A 19,277-nucleotide genomic window follows, 5' to 3' on the forward strand; every position below is an offset into this window, starting at 1 on the left:
AGGAAAAGACCTCCAATTCGCCAAACACCATCACGTTACCAATAGCCACCGCAGATGGGAAGGCCGAAACCCAATTCTCGCGAGTTAACGGCGCAGAAGCACTCTTCCCCAATCTGAAACCCTAATTTTTGGGTGGGGAAGGGCTGCCACATGGTAAGCCTTCATTTCTGTTTTGCACGAATTGGGAGTTTGAAATTTTGGAATTTTTCTGGGTTTTTCTGGGTCTTAATCGTGAGGAAGAAGATGATGTTGTTGTTGGTGATTTGGGTTGCGCAAGATTGATGATGGATGGTAGGTTTGAACCTAGTTGTGGCATTGATGGTGAAAGACGATGTTGGTGAAAGACGATGTGGTGGTTGCAGGTTCTTTGCTGCATTGACAGTGTGGGTGGTGGCGGCACAATTGGATAGGGTTTGGACTTTACTGTTGCGGCGCGACAAGGTGGTGGTGGCGAATAGGGTTTTACTGACGGTGGAGGAATTAGGGTTTTACTGACGGTGGAGGAATTAGGGTTTCTACTGTTTGGGAAGGCAAAGCTGACGTGACGTGGCAGGAGGGAATTGGTGGCCCAAAGATTAAAAAAATTGAAAAGAAACTGCCATATCATCAAATTATTAACAACGTTTGTTTTTTTTAACGGAAGGGATAATGTTGACACAAATTTTACTAAGTCAGAACCAAGTAGACACTTTTTTAAAACTAAGGACCAAATTGACACAACCGAGCACAACTAGGGACAAAAGAGGCTATTAAGCCTAAAATTTAAATAAAATTACAAATTGAAAAATATAAAATATAATATAAATTAAAATTTAATTTTAATTAAATTTAACGTATTAAAATATATATTAATTTTAATTAAATTTAATTTAATAAAAATATAAATTAATTTTTTATTTTAATTTTTTGCGAGTAATGGATATTCGTGGGTACGAGTAGTATGATACTTGCACTCGACCCGTTGATAAGCGGGTGTTAAAATACTTGTTACCCGCGAATAATAAATATTTGTAGGTATTAACTATTTGTCTCAGATTTTATCCGTGGATATTTGCGGGCACAATTATTTTTGTCATCCCTACGTAGGACGTTGGTACACTAGTCCACATATACGAGCAACTTGAGGATGCTAGCTTTGCTGAAACCAAACAAATGGTTGGATATTATACTCTTTTACTGGTCTAAATATATCTTGCATTTTGATTTCATTTATTTTTGCAATATATACTAAGATTTAAGTAATGTTTTGTAGATTTAGATTTATGATCACTTCCCTGAGATGAGAATGAGACATGTGCTACCCACTTAAGATGAAAACAGTCCTTGTGCAACACACTGGGTGATAGAGAGACAAGTTTGTATCCTACTTGAGGTCATGCCATATTTGGATGGACTGACGTATGACACGGTCATTTGGGGCCTAGTGAATTAACTCATCATGTGACGAAAATATTTTATTAGTAAACTTGTTTGTGTAATCTCCATCTGCCACTTCATTGATTAAAGAAGAAAAACTGAACACAAACTCAAATTTAATTGTAAATCCATAAACTCAAATGAATATTAGTCCATATTAAAATATTAAACACCTCTAACAAACATGTTTATACTCAATGCCTCACTTAATACAAATAATAATATTAATAGTTGTCGATACCAAATTTCGTCTGGATTGGTTTTTGGTTTTATTGTATTATGTTCTATGTTTTTTAATTTACCTATTTTCATTTTTATTTTTATTTTTTATTTTTATTGTATTTTTATTTTATTTTTGATTATTTTTATTTTTATTTTTATTTTTACTTTTTATTTTATTGATACTTTTGTTTTAATATAATTGATATAGTTAAGAAAAAGAGAAAACAAAAAAAAAAGAAGAAAAGAAAAAAGGACGAAACGTGGAAAAAAGAGGAGGTTGGTTGAAAGAAAGGGGATGTGTGTGCAAAAAAGGAAGGATGTTTTTTTTTTTGGTTGGGAGAGAGGGAGCAAAAACATGACAGAGGCAAGGAGGTTTTGGATTAGGGGGATGGGGTTGGACGAAGAAAATACGAATTTGTTTGAAAAAGGCATTATTCACACATCACTAAAGAAAAAAAAAGAACACACAGGAGAAAGCATTAGGGGAGAGGATCATTTTTAGAGACTACTACGACCTAAGAAAAGTGGAGAGGCTCCTCACCCAATCGGGACGATCCCTTGCTACAACATCCATTATTCACCTGTAAAGAACAAAGGAAAGCCAACCAAAAGAGGGGAAGAAGACATCAGATACACAGAGCTGACAATAGCAAATGGAGCTCCAAGAGGTAACCACACCCTGCACTTGTGTCATCATGTATAATTGAGTAAGCTTGCTGCAATGTGTACTCCACTTTATGCTTGTTGTTGCTCTGCTTGTTACACCCTGCTCATAGTCCCCCTGCTCATAGTCCCCCTGCATAAAAAAAAAGAACAAACGGACCAAATCATAAATCAAGTGCCAGTTTATTCAAGACTGTTTCTCTATAATAGCTCGCCCCATTCATCTTTGCCTTCGTTTCCCAATCAACATCCTCGCCACAATCATCCTCACCCACGCCTATGGTACACTCATAATTTTCAATCCCAATGGACGAAACATCAAATAATACAAAAAATGAACAAATAAATGGCATTCAAGAAACACTTTCTTCCTCATCCTCGATGATAGTGGTGCGTGAAAGATTTTTGCTATTTAAAAGTGAAGGAGAGAATCCCTCGAGTGGAAAGGAAGAAAAACCACTTCATTGATTAAAGAAAATTTGGGATTTTCAGTGGAGAAGCTTATGTAAAGAGGACTCCTTACACCATGTACCATAAACAAAACTTGATCAGATCACCACTAGAAACACCAATGATCAATAGCAAACCATCAACATGAACACCAAGAATCACAAAACTAAAATCACGACATAAAAGAACTACAAAGAACATAAACGAAGAAGAACGAAAGGATTGAAGAAATGAAAAAGAGTGTAGGTAAATATATGCATGCTGAATAACAAATAAATCGGATTAGGTAACAATTAATTATCTTTACTTATCTTTTTTTTTTTTCATGAAATGAAAAGGGCAAAGACATCTTCTTGAAGATGTAGGGAGAAGACTAGGAGGTGCATGGAGAAGCACCCATGATTAAATAATATAGAGTGTTTCATCCTGCACCTCAAAGCATTTCATCCTACACCTCCAAGCATTTCATCATGCACCTCTAATTTTCTAAAATGCCCTTAACTAATAAGTAGTTTAAAAGTTTAATTTTTTAATTATTGAAAATTTCTGTGCCACCATTGACTCCACCTCCATTTTCCACCAATTACGAAACATGCACTCCTGCCCTATGTACCCTTTCACCCCTACACCCCTCCACTCCTGCACCCTTGCACCCCTACACCTCCTTCATCCCATTTATTTTTATAAAGAAACCCTATGCCGCTGCACCTTTGAATTACAACTCTTTTGATAATATTTTTTCTCTTGAGCTTTTTACTTTGCAGCCGATATCAATTGTTATATTTGTGAGTGAGTATTGTCTAAAGATATTTGAGAAGGATTGTTCGAGTGCAGTTTGGAGTGGTGCATCCACAGCTTGACTCTTTGTGTTGGTGCAATTTCAGATGCTTTGTTGTTAGCTCATTCTTCTGTGTTTTTGCTGAAGAGAGAGAGGTTAATATTTGTTTTTAATATGTGTGCATAGATAGACTTCATGGTTGCATTGTTATTGAAGGAGAGATATTTTATTTTTGTTAATATGTTTGCATGAGACTGAAACTGAAGTTATTGAATGTGGAAAAATGAAAAAACGAAATGAACTTATCAACTACGGAGAGTCGATGCATGCGGATCGAATGTGGAGATCCAATGCATGCGAATCGGATGTGGAGATCCGATTTATGAAAATTCAGATTTAGATATCCGATGCTCAACTTACATTATATTTGTTAGATATATTATATCTTTTATCTTTATCTTATATCTTTTAGTTAGTTTGTTATTATTTCTTATTTGTATTTTGGGCTTAGCCCATATTTCTTCTATTATAATAAAGAACCCTATGTGTGTATTTAACACAAGAGAGATTAATCCCATATATAGTTTTTCACTATATTCAACATGGTATCTAGAGCTTAAGGTTCTTTTTTGAAGAAAAAGTTTCTGGTGCCTCTGCCACTACATCTGCCGCTGTCGGTGGCGATGCCATCTACTACCGCCGGCGGTGCCATCGTCTACCGCTGTCACTACCGGAGTTCTAGTTTCGACTAATGATCACATTGTTTTCATCGTCTCGGCCAGGCGACTACCATGCCTTTAACGACGCCTTCATCGAAGTTCCTTTTAAAGTTATGGATTTGCTCCCTTTTTCGTTGTGCATTGTGGCATGTTTGGTAGTTGTTTAGAGCATCGAGGTTGCTCTTTTTCCTTTTTCAGGTGTCTTGATTGGAGAATTTTGGATTTTGTATGGTTTCTCTCTCTTATTCATCCATGGCTTCTTCCGCTGGTGGCTCTTCTGACCTCATTTTTTTGTCACCATTGTGTTTGACCCGTCTATATATGTTTTTTTCCCATGGAAAATATGGTTCTTGTTAGTTTATTTATAGCCATGGTGGCTCTTAACAATTACAACTTTATCCACTGGTGACATTCTTCAACGGTGATTTGCAAGAAGAGATTTACATGGAGCAACATCCCAGATTTGTTGTTCATGGGAAGCCTTTTGGGTTGGTATTTCGTCTTCTATGTTGTCTTGCAAACATTAGCAATTTGGTGTCACTCGAGTGTAAAAGTAGATATTTTCACTAAGTTTTTATGGATTATATTAGTAACAAGCTTTTGTACATACGATTTGTACGCACAGAGGGGAGTGTTAGATATATTATATCTTTTATCTTTATCTTTTATCTTTTAGTTAGTTTTTTTATTATTTCTTATTTGTATTTTGGGCTTAGCCCATATTTCTTCTATTATAATAGATAATCCTATGTGTGTATTTAACATATTTCTTCTATTATAAGAGAGAACCCTATGTGTGTATTTAACACAATAGAGATTAATCCCATATATAATTTTCACTATATTCAACAATATTAAATACTCTCTATGTTTACCTTATTTACTTCTTATATTACTTTATTTATTTCTAATACTTCCTTTATTAGTTTAAATTATTTTTTTTTATTTTACATATGAGTTTATAATGTATTACATAATTTCTATTTAATATAAAATAATTTGTATGAATTTATTAAAATTAATAAAACTGATTTTAAAATGAATGCATAAGAATCGAATGTAGAGATTCAATGGTGAGAATTCAGATATCAATATCCATGCATGTTATATAAAACTTTAATTATATTCTTGTTTTAATTATTTTATTAATTTATAATTAATTTTAAAATATGTATGATTTTGTATTAGTCTATAATGAAATTAGATATTTTTTAATTGATATAATTATATTTTATGAATTTATTATAATTAATAAAAATAATTTAGATTAAAAAAAATTATATGTTACTATAAGATGGAAATCCGATTATATATATATATATATATATATATATATATATATATATATATATATATATCGGATTTTCATATCCGAGATTGTTCCACTACGAAATTTTTTTTCTGGCAGTGTCTATATCATTTAGCAACCAACAGTGCTTCGTTATTCAGCTCACCATCCAATTTTCTCGGGAAAAACTCAGTTACCTATTTGAATACAGAATTATTAGAAGCAAGGATTAGCATTTATTTAAAAAATTGAAAATGGAAGAATATATGCATCATGTATATATTGGATGTTCATATCTGAGATATGGACATCCATTCATTTATTTATATAAAATTTTAGTTATTTTAGTTATTATTTTATAATTATATTTAAGTTTATGTATAATTTTTATGAATTTATAATATAATTAGATAATATGTAATTGTTAAAAAATAATTCTTACTAATTTTTCATATTTTTGCATGTTGTTTTATGAATATTATTTAAGTAGGTTTGTGTTATACAAAAATGTAATGAAACTAGTTATCTTCATTTTTATAATTATTAATTTTTGTTAATATAAAAAATGCATTTTAAATATTTAATTTTTATAATTTTTTTGATATAAAAGTTGTTATGAAAATTTTTAATAATTTTTTATATAGTTTTAAGTTTATTTAACTTGGTGTTTTTTAAGTTAGATTATATTGTTAATAAATTTATAATTGTATAATTATTGTATTAGTTTTTGATTTTATAATATAATTATAAATTTTAAATTTATTGTATTGCCTTTTTATTTTGTTATAGGTGATTATAGTCTAAATGGACGAATATCGTTATCGGATGGATTTTGAAATAAATTGTAGCATGCTATCAGAATTTTTGTCATTTATAAATGAGGTTGCTGAGGAAGATCTGACGAATAATTTCATAACAAATGAATTTTTTTTCCTCTCATGAAAACTTAATTGAATGGGCAAAAGGGATTGCATATGATCTAGGATTTGTTGTGGTGACTATAAGATCCGATAAAACTACCGATCAACCTGGGAGGAAGACATTTGTGTTGCTAGGATGTGAAAGAGGCGAAAAATATAGAAAATACAAACTCGACCAACCTAATACATATGGCACCCGAAATTGTGAGTGTCTTTTCCAGTTAAGGAGCAAGTCATCTGGTAATGGTGATGGGTGGGTATTGCAAGTGATATGTGGATACCAAACCCACGATTTAGCAAAAACTTTAGTGGGACATCCTTATGCTGGTAGGTTAAATCCTACTGAACAAGCAATACTTATTCATATGACTAAAACCCAATTAACACCGGCAAATATTTTGTTGACTCTAAAACAAAATAATGAGCATAATGTAACTACAATAAAACAAGTTTACACAGCAAGGTATATATATAAACGCTCATTGAGAGGGGCGAAAACTGAGCTGCAACAATTGATGATGATGTTGGATCGGGACAAGTACATACATTGGAGTAGATGTGCGGAGGATTCTGAGGTTGTTAGTGACCTCTTTTGGACACATCCTGATGCAATCAAGTAATTGAATGCATTTAATGTTGTTTTGTTAATGGACATCCGATGAAGGCTGAATCAGTTATGAAGATCCTATTCAGCTCCTGTCGATTTTCCATACCCGATTCATCGAAATCTGCACAATAAATCTATTAAACAACTTCTCTTATGTATAAAAAGATAAAAGAAACCAACCTCTGTTGGGTGCTCACAGGAACCGTGGTGGGTATTTGTCTGCATTGTCGGCCTTGGAGGAGCTCTATCTCTCTGGCCTTCCAACCTCAATAGGAAGAAGATTTCTTTGTGTGTGTGTGCCTGCAATCGTTAAAGAAAACTCTGAAACCAAAAATAGGGAAACCACACCGTCTAAAGACAGAATGAGATTTGAAGCATCACCTTTGCGTGGACGAGCAACGGGACACCTCTGTGTGCAAGCAACAATGGACAATCTGTGTGTGGGAGAATCGACAATGGAAGAGGAAACTATTGTGTGCTGCTCGAAAGATTTTTGAAGGAAAGGTTTGTAGGTCTCTAGAAGAAATGAGATGCGATGAACCAAAATGAGATGCGAGAGAAAAATAAGCGTGGAAATAATGTGTTCATCGTGCTTACTATACTCACTCCTCACTGGAAGAATCTTTGACCACTTTTAATTTTTTTTAAATATTAAAACATTTTTTAATTATGGACAATGTAGGTATTTTAGAAAATTTTGGAGATGTAGGATGAAACACTTGGAAGTGCAGATGAAACACTCAATGATATATTTTAGCATGTACAATCCCTTTTTTCTATTTACACTCCCGTATATGTAAAATACACCTGTTCTTTCTTTTCTTTCCTATTTGCTATCATAAATAGTTAAATCCTTTTATACCCCAAAAAAGTCCCTCTTATATAATAAATAAAAAGTATATACTCTACTATGTATTTAACATTTTTTATTTAACCTAGTATCTCTTATTTGCCTATTAAAGATATTAAAAATTCTTTTTATTGTTGTTTTATTAGACCTGAAGATCATACAAGAAAAATAGTTTGACCTAGATTTTATGCTCAACCTATATTCAATTCATGCTACGAAGAAAATAAGTCATCTTGAAGCAGTGCACGTAAAGAAATTGTGCTTTTTTTTCAATTTTTCATACAATACTTTTCGAAAATATTATTGTGCTTTTCAGGTAAACATGGAAGTCTTTTATAACTTAAAAAAGTGATATTAAGTATAGTTTAAAATAATATATTTCTTATTTAATCTTCTAAAACCTCTTCTTTAAGAAAAAAAAATGTATGATTTGAAATTGAAACAACTTTTATTAACATTTAAAAAATATTTTTATTAAGAGTTAAACAAATTAGTTTTCCCCTAACATCATTATTTCTTCTTCTTTTACAATCATGTTTTTGTTACTGTAATATGTGTCTATCATTTTGTCAGAAACAAAACCATATTATCTGCTTCATGAAAATGCTTTGATACAAAATTGGAATAGCAGCTGAGTCACCAATAATAAAACAACTTATTTATTAAGTGCATCCTGAAGTAATTTATCTAATTAATTTATAATAAAAAGATGAATTTAATAAACTTTATCTCTTTAATTTTATGGAAGTTTAATCATTCAACTCCAATTTTTTAAAATCCAATAACCTTTTTTCATTACCACTTAATAAAATGAAATTAGTCAATTCCATATTTAAATCTTCCTATATATTATCTCCTCCCTACATATATAAGCAACATATAGAAATACTTTTTTCCCTAAATTATAAAAAATATACAATCACTTTCAAATATATTAATTATAAATTTGGAATATAAGGATATATATATATATATATATATATATATATATATATATATATTATAAATGTGTGTGGTGGATACTTAAAAAAGTTAAGGATTTTCATAATTTTCACCTCCTTCACTTTCAATTTATCCATCAAAAATCTCCATCATGAGGTTTTGGCTTATTCTCCCAACTTGTAATAAAACCCTTTCTTCAATAACGAAACGCAATAAGAATGTCCCTTTGGAAACGTGTGCATGAAAAAAAGTATATGCTATAATCAATACACTTAAACGATGTTAATTTTCTTCTAATTAACGTAAACATCAGTTAATTTTTCTTATTTGATTAAATATTAATATATTATAAATAAACACGTACTTGAATGTTATTTAAGACAATTGTTACTAATATTTGGTAAAAACAGCAACTTTTTTTCTGTCTTTGATTTTTTTTAAACATGGAAAGAAAATTAATTTTTTTTTGGAAATATTATATTGAAATTTGATGAGTAAAAGAAAGTTCTAAATCCAAGTGTGTAAGGTTGATTTGGGTGTCCATGAAAGGTTGACATTTTCAATAGTTTGGGAACGACATAGGCGAACGGGAAAGCAGGGCAGAACACCAACGTAATAACGCAAAGCCTAAGATGGTAAAACAAAGCCCAATTTCATCACTTTCTTAATCTCCTCGTTACACTCTTTCAGAAAGGCAAACTAGAATCTTCATCATTTCTTTTTTCCGCTTCGAATTGCAAAAATGGGATTGATTTCGTTGGTAAAGGAGCTCTTGATGGCTTTCTTTTTCATGTGTTCAGTGCAATTTTGGAGAATGGCGTTGTTGTGGTCTTTCTCTGTTCTTTTTTCTTATTACCGATTGTTCAAGGCTTCCCTATCACAGTGGCTAGTGTTCAAACCTGTAATTCTCGATAAATGTCCTTTCTTCTCTCAGAAACTCGTGTCCTATCCCAGGTGCTCCCCTTTCACAAGTAATTTTAGGCCTGTTTGCGTTGTCACTGGTGTAAGTCGTTCGTTTATATATTGGTTCCGTTTTTTCTTTCTTTGTTTTAGTTAGTAGCAAACTGTTTGATTTTGGGAATTTTTCAAATTGATTCTGGGGTTTGGTTTTTGTGTCGGCGTAGGCAACGTCTGGCCTGGGATTAGCTGCTGCTTATAAACTTTCGAAGGAAGGATATGTTGTTGCCATTGGTAAGTGTTTATTGTTATTCTTATTTGACTCTCGATTCTAGTTTTTTTTATTGCTTTGCTACTCATGCTAGAATAACCAAATTGTTCTAATATCTGGTTGAAGAAGAAGGACTTGTAAGACACTCTTTTTCAACTTTTTCTTTACTATCTGTGAAGGTGTAATGTTTGTATCACACTCTCTGTGGATGCGACAATAGTGTAAATAAGAGATATTGATTGGAAAAAAAAGGAAGAGAAAGAAAGTGAGAAATGTTTTGAAAATTAAAATGGAAAATGATTGTAATAGGAATATAAGTGAAAACGAGTATGTGAAAATCAAAATCCTGTCTGGAATCTCGTGCTGGCTTTACTAATGAAGAATGGGGTCAGGTTATTTGGTGGAATCTGCACAAGATTTCTCCTATAACGAGGAAAAATATTGAAAATAGTATGTTGTTTTGCATTCTTCTTCTGGTCTATGTGATGTATACTTAAGATTCCAGTTGTGAATGCAGTTGGACGTTCACAACAGCAATTGTCAGAGGTATTTTCCTTCAACACTTTTTAAAAGTAACGGTGATGATGACTCCACACTTCATAAATCTCTTATCGGTGTTCCCTGGTTCCCTCTGTCTGATAGACCATAAGAAAAATCAAAGATTCCAATGAAGATGCCCACCTCAAAGCTTTTCAGGTGGACATGTCATCAATTGAATCAATCATAAAGTTCAAAATGTCCTTGCGACAGTGGCTTTTGGATTCTGATTTGCACTGCTCACTACAACTACTGATAAACAATGCTGGAATACTTGCAACATCACCTAGAGTCACAGCTGAGGGCTATGATCAGTTACACAACTTTTTATCTAACTCCTTTGATTGTATTGAAGAAGTTTCACTTTGTTATTGAATAACTCCTGTGCATGCATGCTCTTTGTAACACAAAAATCATTGCAAAGGCCACATGCTTTCAAATTTTATTATTACTTTTAGACTGCTGATAATGTGTTTAAGCTACGGTAAATGGTTTATAAGTGTTTGTTACTTTTTTAGAAAATGTTGATTAGCATGATCAACATGATTTTATGGAACACAAAAACACAAGAAGGAAATGTTTATAGTTGTATGTAAATATTTTGTTAGAACTGTTTGCTCTATGAAGGTGAACCTTGGTTCAATTATAAGATTGTTTCCTGGTTTTAATTCTTGTAGATCACCTCTCTGCTTGTAGGGGCAACACTGCATATATTTATCCTTCCAATACTGTACTAGACGGTGGTGCTACCCCATTTCTTTTATACCTCTTTTTCAGCTCCAAGTTTGTTTGGTACCTTAGTTGTATAATTAGTATTAACATTTAAAATGTATAAATGTTTTACTGGTTTATTCCCAGGATGATTGGTACAAATTATATTGGTGCATTTGCTTTAACAAAGCTTCTACTACCACTTCTTGAAAGCAGTCCTGTATCTTCCAAAATTGTGAATGTCACATCCTTTACACATCGAGCAGGTATGGAAAATCATCATAATCATTAGTTTTTGGTCAATATTGTTGTATGGTAATCAAACACTTTTGGTTTGATTTTGTTCCATTAAATGTCTCTACATCAGCACTTCTCGTATAGAAACACTTTTATTATTATTATTATTATTATTATTATTATTATTATTATTATTATTATTATTATTAAAAATGATAAAAATACTAAAAGAATCATGAGGGTACCTTACCAATACTCATGATAAAAATACATCTCATATAGAAACTGATCAAGCTGTTTTATCTAGTTACTGATGTGCAGGTTGATGAGGGAACTGTATCCGGGAAGAGATTTTTGAGATCTATACAATATCCATATGCACAAATATATGAGTATTCTAAATGTATTCTGCAAACTTTGGATTAAGTTATATAGATTACTTTGTGTGTTTATTCCTAACAAGCATTTAATTTTGGTGAAGTATACCTAATTCTCTTCTCGAAGGAACTCCACCGACAGCTTTGCCTAATGGGAAAATCTCACCAGATATTTGTCAAGTATGTAATTACTAATCTAACTTTTATTTCCTTTTCTGTCTTGTTTCCAAGTGCCGTGTACTTTTGTAGTATTGATTTCTTTTAATGTTATCAGTTACTAATCAATGTATAACTGTCAATTTTGTTGTTTGAATGTGTTCATGCGATACTTCCATTTCATGCCAGTCTACGTAATTAAATTATAAGCTTCAGGGAGACATTTGAAAAAACTAACTTGAGCTTATGGAAATTATCCAAATGTGCCCTTGGTTTGCTATGTATGTTTTCTGCACAGCTCATGATGTGTTCTTCTTTTTGGCCAAAGCATAAGGACTCAGTTGTTTATTTGCCAATCATGTGCCATGGATGAAATTCATGCATGTATGTTTGACAAACCTGTAATGTAATTCTCTTTGGGTTTTGAAATTTCAATTAAAGGATGAGATTTACTGGGTTATTGGAGTGAATTTTGGGTTGCTAGGTTAGATAATCCAATCTTCCAGTAGAAGAGAAGGAATATAAATAAAAAATAAGACAAGGAGCAGAAATTGGTACGGAAATAAAATGAAAAAGGATTTGCAAAATGTATTAAACTTTCTGTATGAAGCTTTGTTCTCGTTTTTCATGGATTCTATTTCACCTTTAGCTTTCATTTTTTTTATTGTTGCGCATTAGTGTTGCGGATCCTGGAGTTGTGCAGACAAACCTCATGCGAGAAGTTCCAACCATCCTATCTAGTTTGGCACTACGTGTGTTGAAATTTCTGCAGCTGTTGCAATTCCCCGAGTCTGGGGTTGATTCTATTATTGATGCTGCTCTAGCTCCACCGGTAAGAACTTCAGTGGTACTTATTGTTGATAACCATTTTTTACTAAGTGCCATTTATAAACCACTGCACCAACTCCCTTAATTACTATTCCATCACCTCGCAATGCCATTCTCAATTGCTCTATGTCATTCCTTTAATTTATCCTTTCTGTGATGGAAAGGCATCTTGAACTCTAGCTAGGAAACAATATACTTTGTCAATTATTTCAACAAACTTTGACATACATTAGAGTATCCAAATACACATTATAAAACGCATACACAAACCTGTGCTTTCAGGTAAAATAGGTTTCGATCCATTATATCTCACAAATGAACGTTTTTACACACATTAGAGGATCTAATTACACATCACGCACACTAATAAACACATTCATTTAACCTAGGTTCTCCCAATTTTCAGTTGTAGTAACTCTGCAGTTCTCTTGTGAAATAAAACTTCTCTGAAATTAGGAAACTAAGATGTATGCTTACAAAGATATATATGATGTTTATTTTATTTTAAATGATTAATCATCTAAAGTGTTTCTCCAACTTAAGGGTCTTAACCCTCTCATGAAGTCTAATTTTACTTTTATTGGATCCTACCATACCACATCATTATCAAGACCTTCTTACAAGTTTTGCTTTCAAAACGTAAGGTTTTATACGACTAACTATTGTATTTTTTACTTTATTTTCTTACATCTTTAAAAATCAATTTAATTATTATAATTAAATATCTTTTTATTCTCAAGATCCAAGGTCTTATACAAGATCCATGTCTTAAAGTTAAGACCTTGATTAATACCCTGGAGGTGCTCTAAGTTGACTTCTTATCTTAGGTTTTCTATTAAATGGAGAAAAAATATCACCGTTATAATCATTGTTCCACCCCATTTATTCAGTTGACTTCTAATTGCTGGATAACCCTTTTTTGTTCATGAACCTGATCCATTAGTGTCCAAGGTTTTGCCTCAGATTAATCTAGTTTGGTTGAGTGATAAGTAAAGTCTGGCCAAACTTAACCAATTCATTTTTTTCCTCGATTTTATCTTGATGAACTAGTTAGAAAATAATATAGCAGGGCTTATACCAATCTCCTGAAAGCTTACTTAATTTTAAGCTCCACATCTATTACTTCATCCACCTGTACCTTGCAGTTCAACTATACCCTCTGTATGCAACTTTACGCTTATGCTTACGCTGATCTCTCATGCCTGCTCTAATTTTCTGTTATAATAGCCTTTGAGTTCATGGTGCTAAATGGACTTACATTTTTCAGGGAACATCAGGGGCTTATTACTTTGGGGGCAAAGGTAGGACTATCAACCCTTCAGCACTTTCACATAACGCCAAATTAGCACGTGAGCTTTGGGAAAGTACAAGTAAGCTGCTGTCTGTGACCCCTTTTGGTGCCGAGGGAAACAGCTGGTAGCATTGGTTCGTATGTCATGTCGTATAACAAAGTGAATAGGTGGCAATTGCCCATGTAGATTGACAAATGACAACCCATTCCTCATACACTGTACTGAGGTTTATAATGTAAGAGATGTTTTAAAAAAGTACAATATAAACAATTCATGAACCTTCGCCTAGTATTTGCCACCATCCACATGTCGGCTTGTAGCGTTGTTCATATTTCATTTTCTGGTATTGTACTTGATTCATGTGCTAAGTCAACGTGGTAATGCTAACGTTAAATTTTTAATTAATAGATTGAATTTGAACTTAATTGAAAATGCTTTTAGGAAAAAAAAAACTTAATGGCCTTGCTCTGTAGAATTTACCAAAAATGAAATATTGGATAATCTGTGGTTATGGCTTACAATGAGGTATCTCTCTGTGGTGTATTCAAAAGAGTGAGCACATGAATTATGCATAAGTGAGTTAATATGCTTTGGTGAATGCATGTATTCTTCAGCTTTCACGTCAAATATCTATGAATGGCACATATATTAGTGAAAGCTGTTGATTGACTGGTTGTAGAAGATTTTTCAGGTTGTTTATTTGTTGCCAGGTCCTAGAAGTATCTTATATAACGTTGTAGGGTTTGAAAACGTTTGTTTGCAAATTGGGCCTTATTTTAAGTTTATTATGGGTGTTGGTTTATGATCTCTTTATATTTTGAGTAGAGGATGTTAAATTACTCTTTGTACCAAGTGCTACCTGGCGTAAATTAGTGGAGTAAGAAAAAAAGAAGTTTGAATAGAATATGAATGGTTTAATTGATTTCTTTCTCACTAGTTTTGCTGCACATTGTTAAGTTAGTCTAACTTTTTAAATAAGTTTAAATTTCGTGTAACTTTTTAAATAAGTTTCAATTTCGTGTAACTTTTTAAATAAGTTTCAATTTCGTCTCTTATTAACTTTGTGTTGAGATATGACAAAAAAGTCTACAACTTTTTTTTCGCGTAGACTCTCTCTTTCTCACTGATGCTACATTCAAAATTTGTCTTTTTCAAAGACAAGGTTACACCACCTTATTTTTTTTTCTTTTTTACCAAATAATACAAATTCATTGAGATAATAATACATGGGAAACTGAAAAAAAGAAATAGTAAATCGTGTTTTGAAAAATTCTTATTTCAAACTAGCGAATATTCAAAGCTGAAATGGCGTTTGAAAATATGTTTCGATTTTTTTTTGTTACAATGCTTTGAAGCATCAATTCAATTTTTCTACGGTGTATAAAAACATATTTTATTCATATTTTTTTGTCTGACATTGTGCTTATATATAATTTCCATTTTTTTACCTTACGTATATATAAAATTTTCTTTAAGAAATTGTGGTTAGAATATTTTTTATTTCCATTATTTAATATATATATATATATATATATATATATATATATATATATATATATATATAATTCCTTTTTGGCTTTTCTTTACTGAAATATTTAACGTTTTAGGCAAGGTTTCACTGAATTTTAAGTTGTTCTTGAAACCATGTTTTGTTTTGTTTTAAAATAAGTTATTGGTTTTTAATTTTCTTAAAAAAATTATTCATTGTTATTTTGTAAATTTTAAATTTTACTTATATATTTTTATTTATAAATAAAATGAAACTGTTGTGTTTATTTTACTTTACATGTATTTTTTAAATAGTGTGATTCGGTAATTAAATTATGATATTAATTTAATGTTACTTGAAAATATAAAATGATAAGGTCGTAATTGAAAACAAATGATAATATTGAAAGATTATATTAAAAAATAACTAAAATGACATTTAAGAAAAAAAAATAATATAAGAAAAGATAAACAAACATTTAAGCAATATCAACTGGTGTATTAATTTTTCACGAAAACAAGATAAGAATAACGAGGATGGTAATTGTACCGTGTGTGACGGACGACCCAACATAATATCTCACATCGACCAACTCGGACGACTCTGGAGAAGTGGAAGCAGCAAGGGAACGACCGAGTCAGTAGGTAAGATCGAGCGGACATCATAAGGGATGTTCGGCCGAATTTAATAAATATGTTTTCTTTGCAAGATTTAAGGTAAATGATAATTAGAGGTATTGGGCTGAGATTGAGCCGAGATTAAGATTTCACTAATCTCAAGCCCATGTCAAAAACTATAAATACAGGTCAAAGTTAAGATATAGATGATCACAATTACTGTACATTTAGGCAGATACACCTTTGGACGGTGGAGCGAAGATGAAAATAGATTGTTATTAAACGGCTACAAAAGAGAAATTGTGCATGTGTTTGAAGTGACTCGATATCCGAACTAGTATGACAATTTGATAATGTTAAACCACAAATTTGTATTAAAGTTCAGAGAACTAGTTACAAAACCAATTATGGGATGAGTTCGCTCAAAACAATATTTATTGATTACCTTTCCTTAATGGTTATTTTTCAAAAGAAAATATCATTGTTTTTTAAACTTATTTTTTAATATAGATCTTAAATATGTGAAAATTAACTCTATATATATATATATATATATATATATATATATATATATATATATATTCAAAATAAAAAATTATATTATTTAATAATATAATTAAAATATTGTATAGAAAAATATTATAGTATAATTGTAGGATGTTATATAATTAAAAATAATTCATGATCACAATTTATGGTACATATTGGAACTGGCAAGCTCACCAATTTAAACTTACCAAGTAAATTTATCAAGTAAAGTTGAAATTTTCCTTTAGGACTCTATGTGTGCATATTTTTATTTATTTGTCTATTTCATATTGTCTTAAAATCTCGATATCAGAAAGGCTAGAGTCAAAATTTTAATAGCAAACTTTAGTCTAAATTCACAGTTTTTATAAAAGTGATGGGTGGAAAGAAGAGAGAGAAACAAATGGATCTAGAGGAGTAGAGGAGCATAAGAGAGGGAGAAAAAAGTTGCAGGTTTTTTAACTAATTAAACCAATAAGAAACTACCTGTTCAACTAATGACTTTTATATTTCAAATTCATGAATGATTGGCATTGTTTCACTTGATTTGGTCATGTTTCCTTTTTTTGTCAGCCTTTGATTTGATTTGGTGATATTAAGCTACCTATTAAAAGTATCAACTCCCAAATTAAATGGTGATTATTGGATGAAATAAAGCTATTCCTGTAGCATTCAAAGCATATTGATTAATCATATTTGTTCAATACGTACTAAATCAAGTTTTCTTTTTACGCCACAGTACCCTTAAGCTATATAGTATATTTTGTATACTTTAATGTAACATTTGAAATTATTCATAATGTTTATTAATAAAATAAATCTCACTTCCATTTAAGATTTACATAGGCAAATTATTTAACTGTTTTTCCTGCTACATCGTTCGTGTCTACGAAACTGATTCGGCGTGGAATGAAAGCAGTTTATTTGAAACGGGCTGGTGGCAGGTTGGATTTGGGGATGACATTTAGGTCCGTCTTTCAAATCCAAAGGAATATGCTCCAGGAAGGATTCTAACTCATGAAGAATTGACTAAGAGCATTTATCACCCTACAATGTTCTCAAACAGGGTAATATAGATTTTTACAAATAAATTCACACTTGTCCATATATGTGGATAATATCTTAATGAATACTCATATGCAGTGGCTAGTATATTTAATTACCCATGGCTAATGAATTTTATTTGAAAATTTCTTTTTTAAAATCAAGTGATTAGATAAATTTGGGAAAGAAATATTAATCTTAATTTTATATAGTTATATATATTTTTTAAAATATATAAAAATACTACTAACTATTGTTATTGCTACTGTTACTACTTTCAAGGGGTAGATCTGAATCAAGACGACTCTATGGTCATAATACTGGAAGTGGAAAACTTCACTGTCAAAAAAGTCCTAGTCTATTAGAGTAGTTTATTAAATACTATATAAGAAGACCTACAAGAAAATAGAGTTGTTAGAAGAAACGATAACCCCTTCCGAAAACCCCGTGTATGACTTTTTTTTGGAGAAAAGGTGTCCACCAAAGACTATATCGACCTCCATACCACCTTTGGAGAAGACAATTTGACAAACGGTACATGATCATAGACACAAGCACGTCTTATAACATTTTGTTCGGTTACCGTCACTTAACCTGCTATGTGGCATGGTGTCCACCCCCACCTCGCTATGAAGTTGTCGTCCTCGTCAAGGAATATTATCATTGTTCACTATGACCAAAAGACGACTTGAGAATGTTACATTGCTAGCCTTTAGCTCTAGTTCCTCCCCCACTCAATACCAACAATGTCAAACAACCAAGAGTAGTTGACACAATCATAAAAAGTGACAACCTTGACCTCATAATAGGCAATTATGCAAGGATAGAATCGGTTGGGGAAACCAAAATGTTTTCCTTACAGGAGGATAAGAATATGAAGATAAGAGAGGAAATAGGCAAAGAAGGAGAAAAAATAATAGGCCAATGGAAAGAAGACCAATGGCAAATGATGAATGTGTGTGGACTACACGGAACCTAACAAGGCATGCCCTAAAGATGCCTACCTCTTACCCATCATTGACCAATTGGTAGATGGAGTGGTTAACCTCTACTTTTTAAGCTTCCTATATGCCTACTTAGGTTACAACTAGATTCTCATGGTTGATGGTAACAAGATGAAGATCGCCTTCATTACAAAAGATGCCAACTACTACTATGAGGTTGTGTCTTTTGGCCTAAAAAATATTGGGGCAACATACCAAAGACTTATTGACAAGGTGTTTAAACACCTACTCGGCAAGAGTGTTTAAGTGTACATAAATGACATAATGGTTTAGTCGCTCACCGTAGCTCAGCATTCACAAAATATGTCTAAATTAATCTTAGCCCTGCCCTGCGTGCATATAACTTACGATTAAACCCAAAGAAATGTGTGTTTGGGGTATATGGCGACAAGTTCCTGGAATTCATGTCCAGAGGGATAGAGGCAAACCCTAAA

The 19,277-nt window shown here is 31.9% G+C and overlaps 1 protein-coding gene across 3 annotated transcripts; it reads left to right on the forward strand.

Moving 5' to 3' along the window:
* The first annotated feature begins 9,362 nt into the window (after positions 1-9,362).
* On the forward strand, positions 9,363-14,452 carry LOC124849239 (uncharacterized). 3 transcript variants are annotated; one of them, XM_088106725.1, is made up of 10 exons: positions 9,363-9,490; positions 9,656-9,858; positions 9,980-10,046; positions 10,541-10,569; positions 10,666-10,874; positions 11,419-11,537; positions 11,816-11,911; positions 11,990-12,065; positions 12,720-12,873; positions 14,137-14,452. In XM_088106725.1, the coding sequence occupies exons 2-10, from the start codon at positions 9,670-9,672 to the stop codon at positions 14,287-14,289; spliced, it is 1,092 nt and encodes a 363-aa protein (XP_087962851.1). In that variant the 5' UTR covers positions 9,363-9,490; positions 9,656-9,669; the 3' UTR covers positions 14,290-14,452. The 3 variants fall into 3 exon arrangements, with proteins under 3 accessions (XP_087962851.1, XP_087962850.1, XP_087962852.1); XM_088106726.1 differs by having other exon boundaries at positions 9,402-9,490; positions 9,790-9,858; XM_088106724.1 differs by having other exon boundaries at positions 9,374-9,858.
* Positions 14,453-19,277: the final 4,825 nt, after the last annotated feature.

Source organism: Vigna umbellata, chromosome 2, assembly GCF_029865625.1.
Source record: "Vigna umbellata cultivar VRB3 chromosome 2, Vumbellata_1.0, whole genome shotgun sequence".
Lineage (NCBI taxonomy): Eukaryota > Viridiplantae > Streptophyta > Magnoliopsida > Fabales > Fabaceae > Vigna > Vigna umbellata.

Coding starts and splice junctions, on each gene's coding strand:
- LOC124849239 (XM_088106724.1), top strand. CDS start 9,598: ATGGGATTGATTTCGTTGGTAAAGGAGCTCTTGATGGCTTTCTTTTTC. Junction 9,859..9,979: donor CTGTTTGCGTTGTCACTGGT/GTAAGTCGTTCG, acceptor GTGTCGGCGTAG/GCAACGTCTGGCCTGGGATT. Junction 11,912..11,989: donor AATATATGAGTATTCTAAAT/GTATTCTGCAAA, acceptor ATTTTGGTGAAG/TATACCTAATTCTCTTCTCG.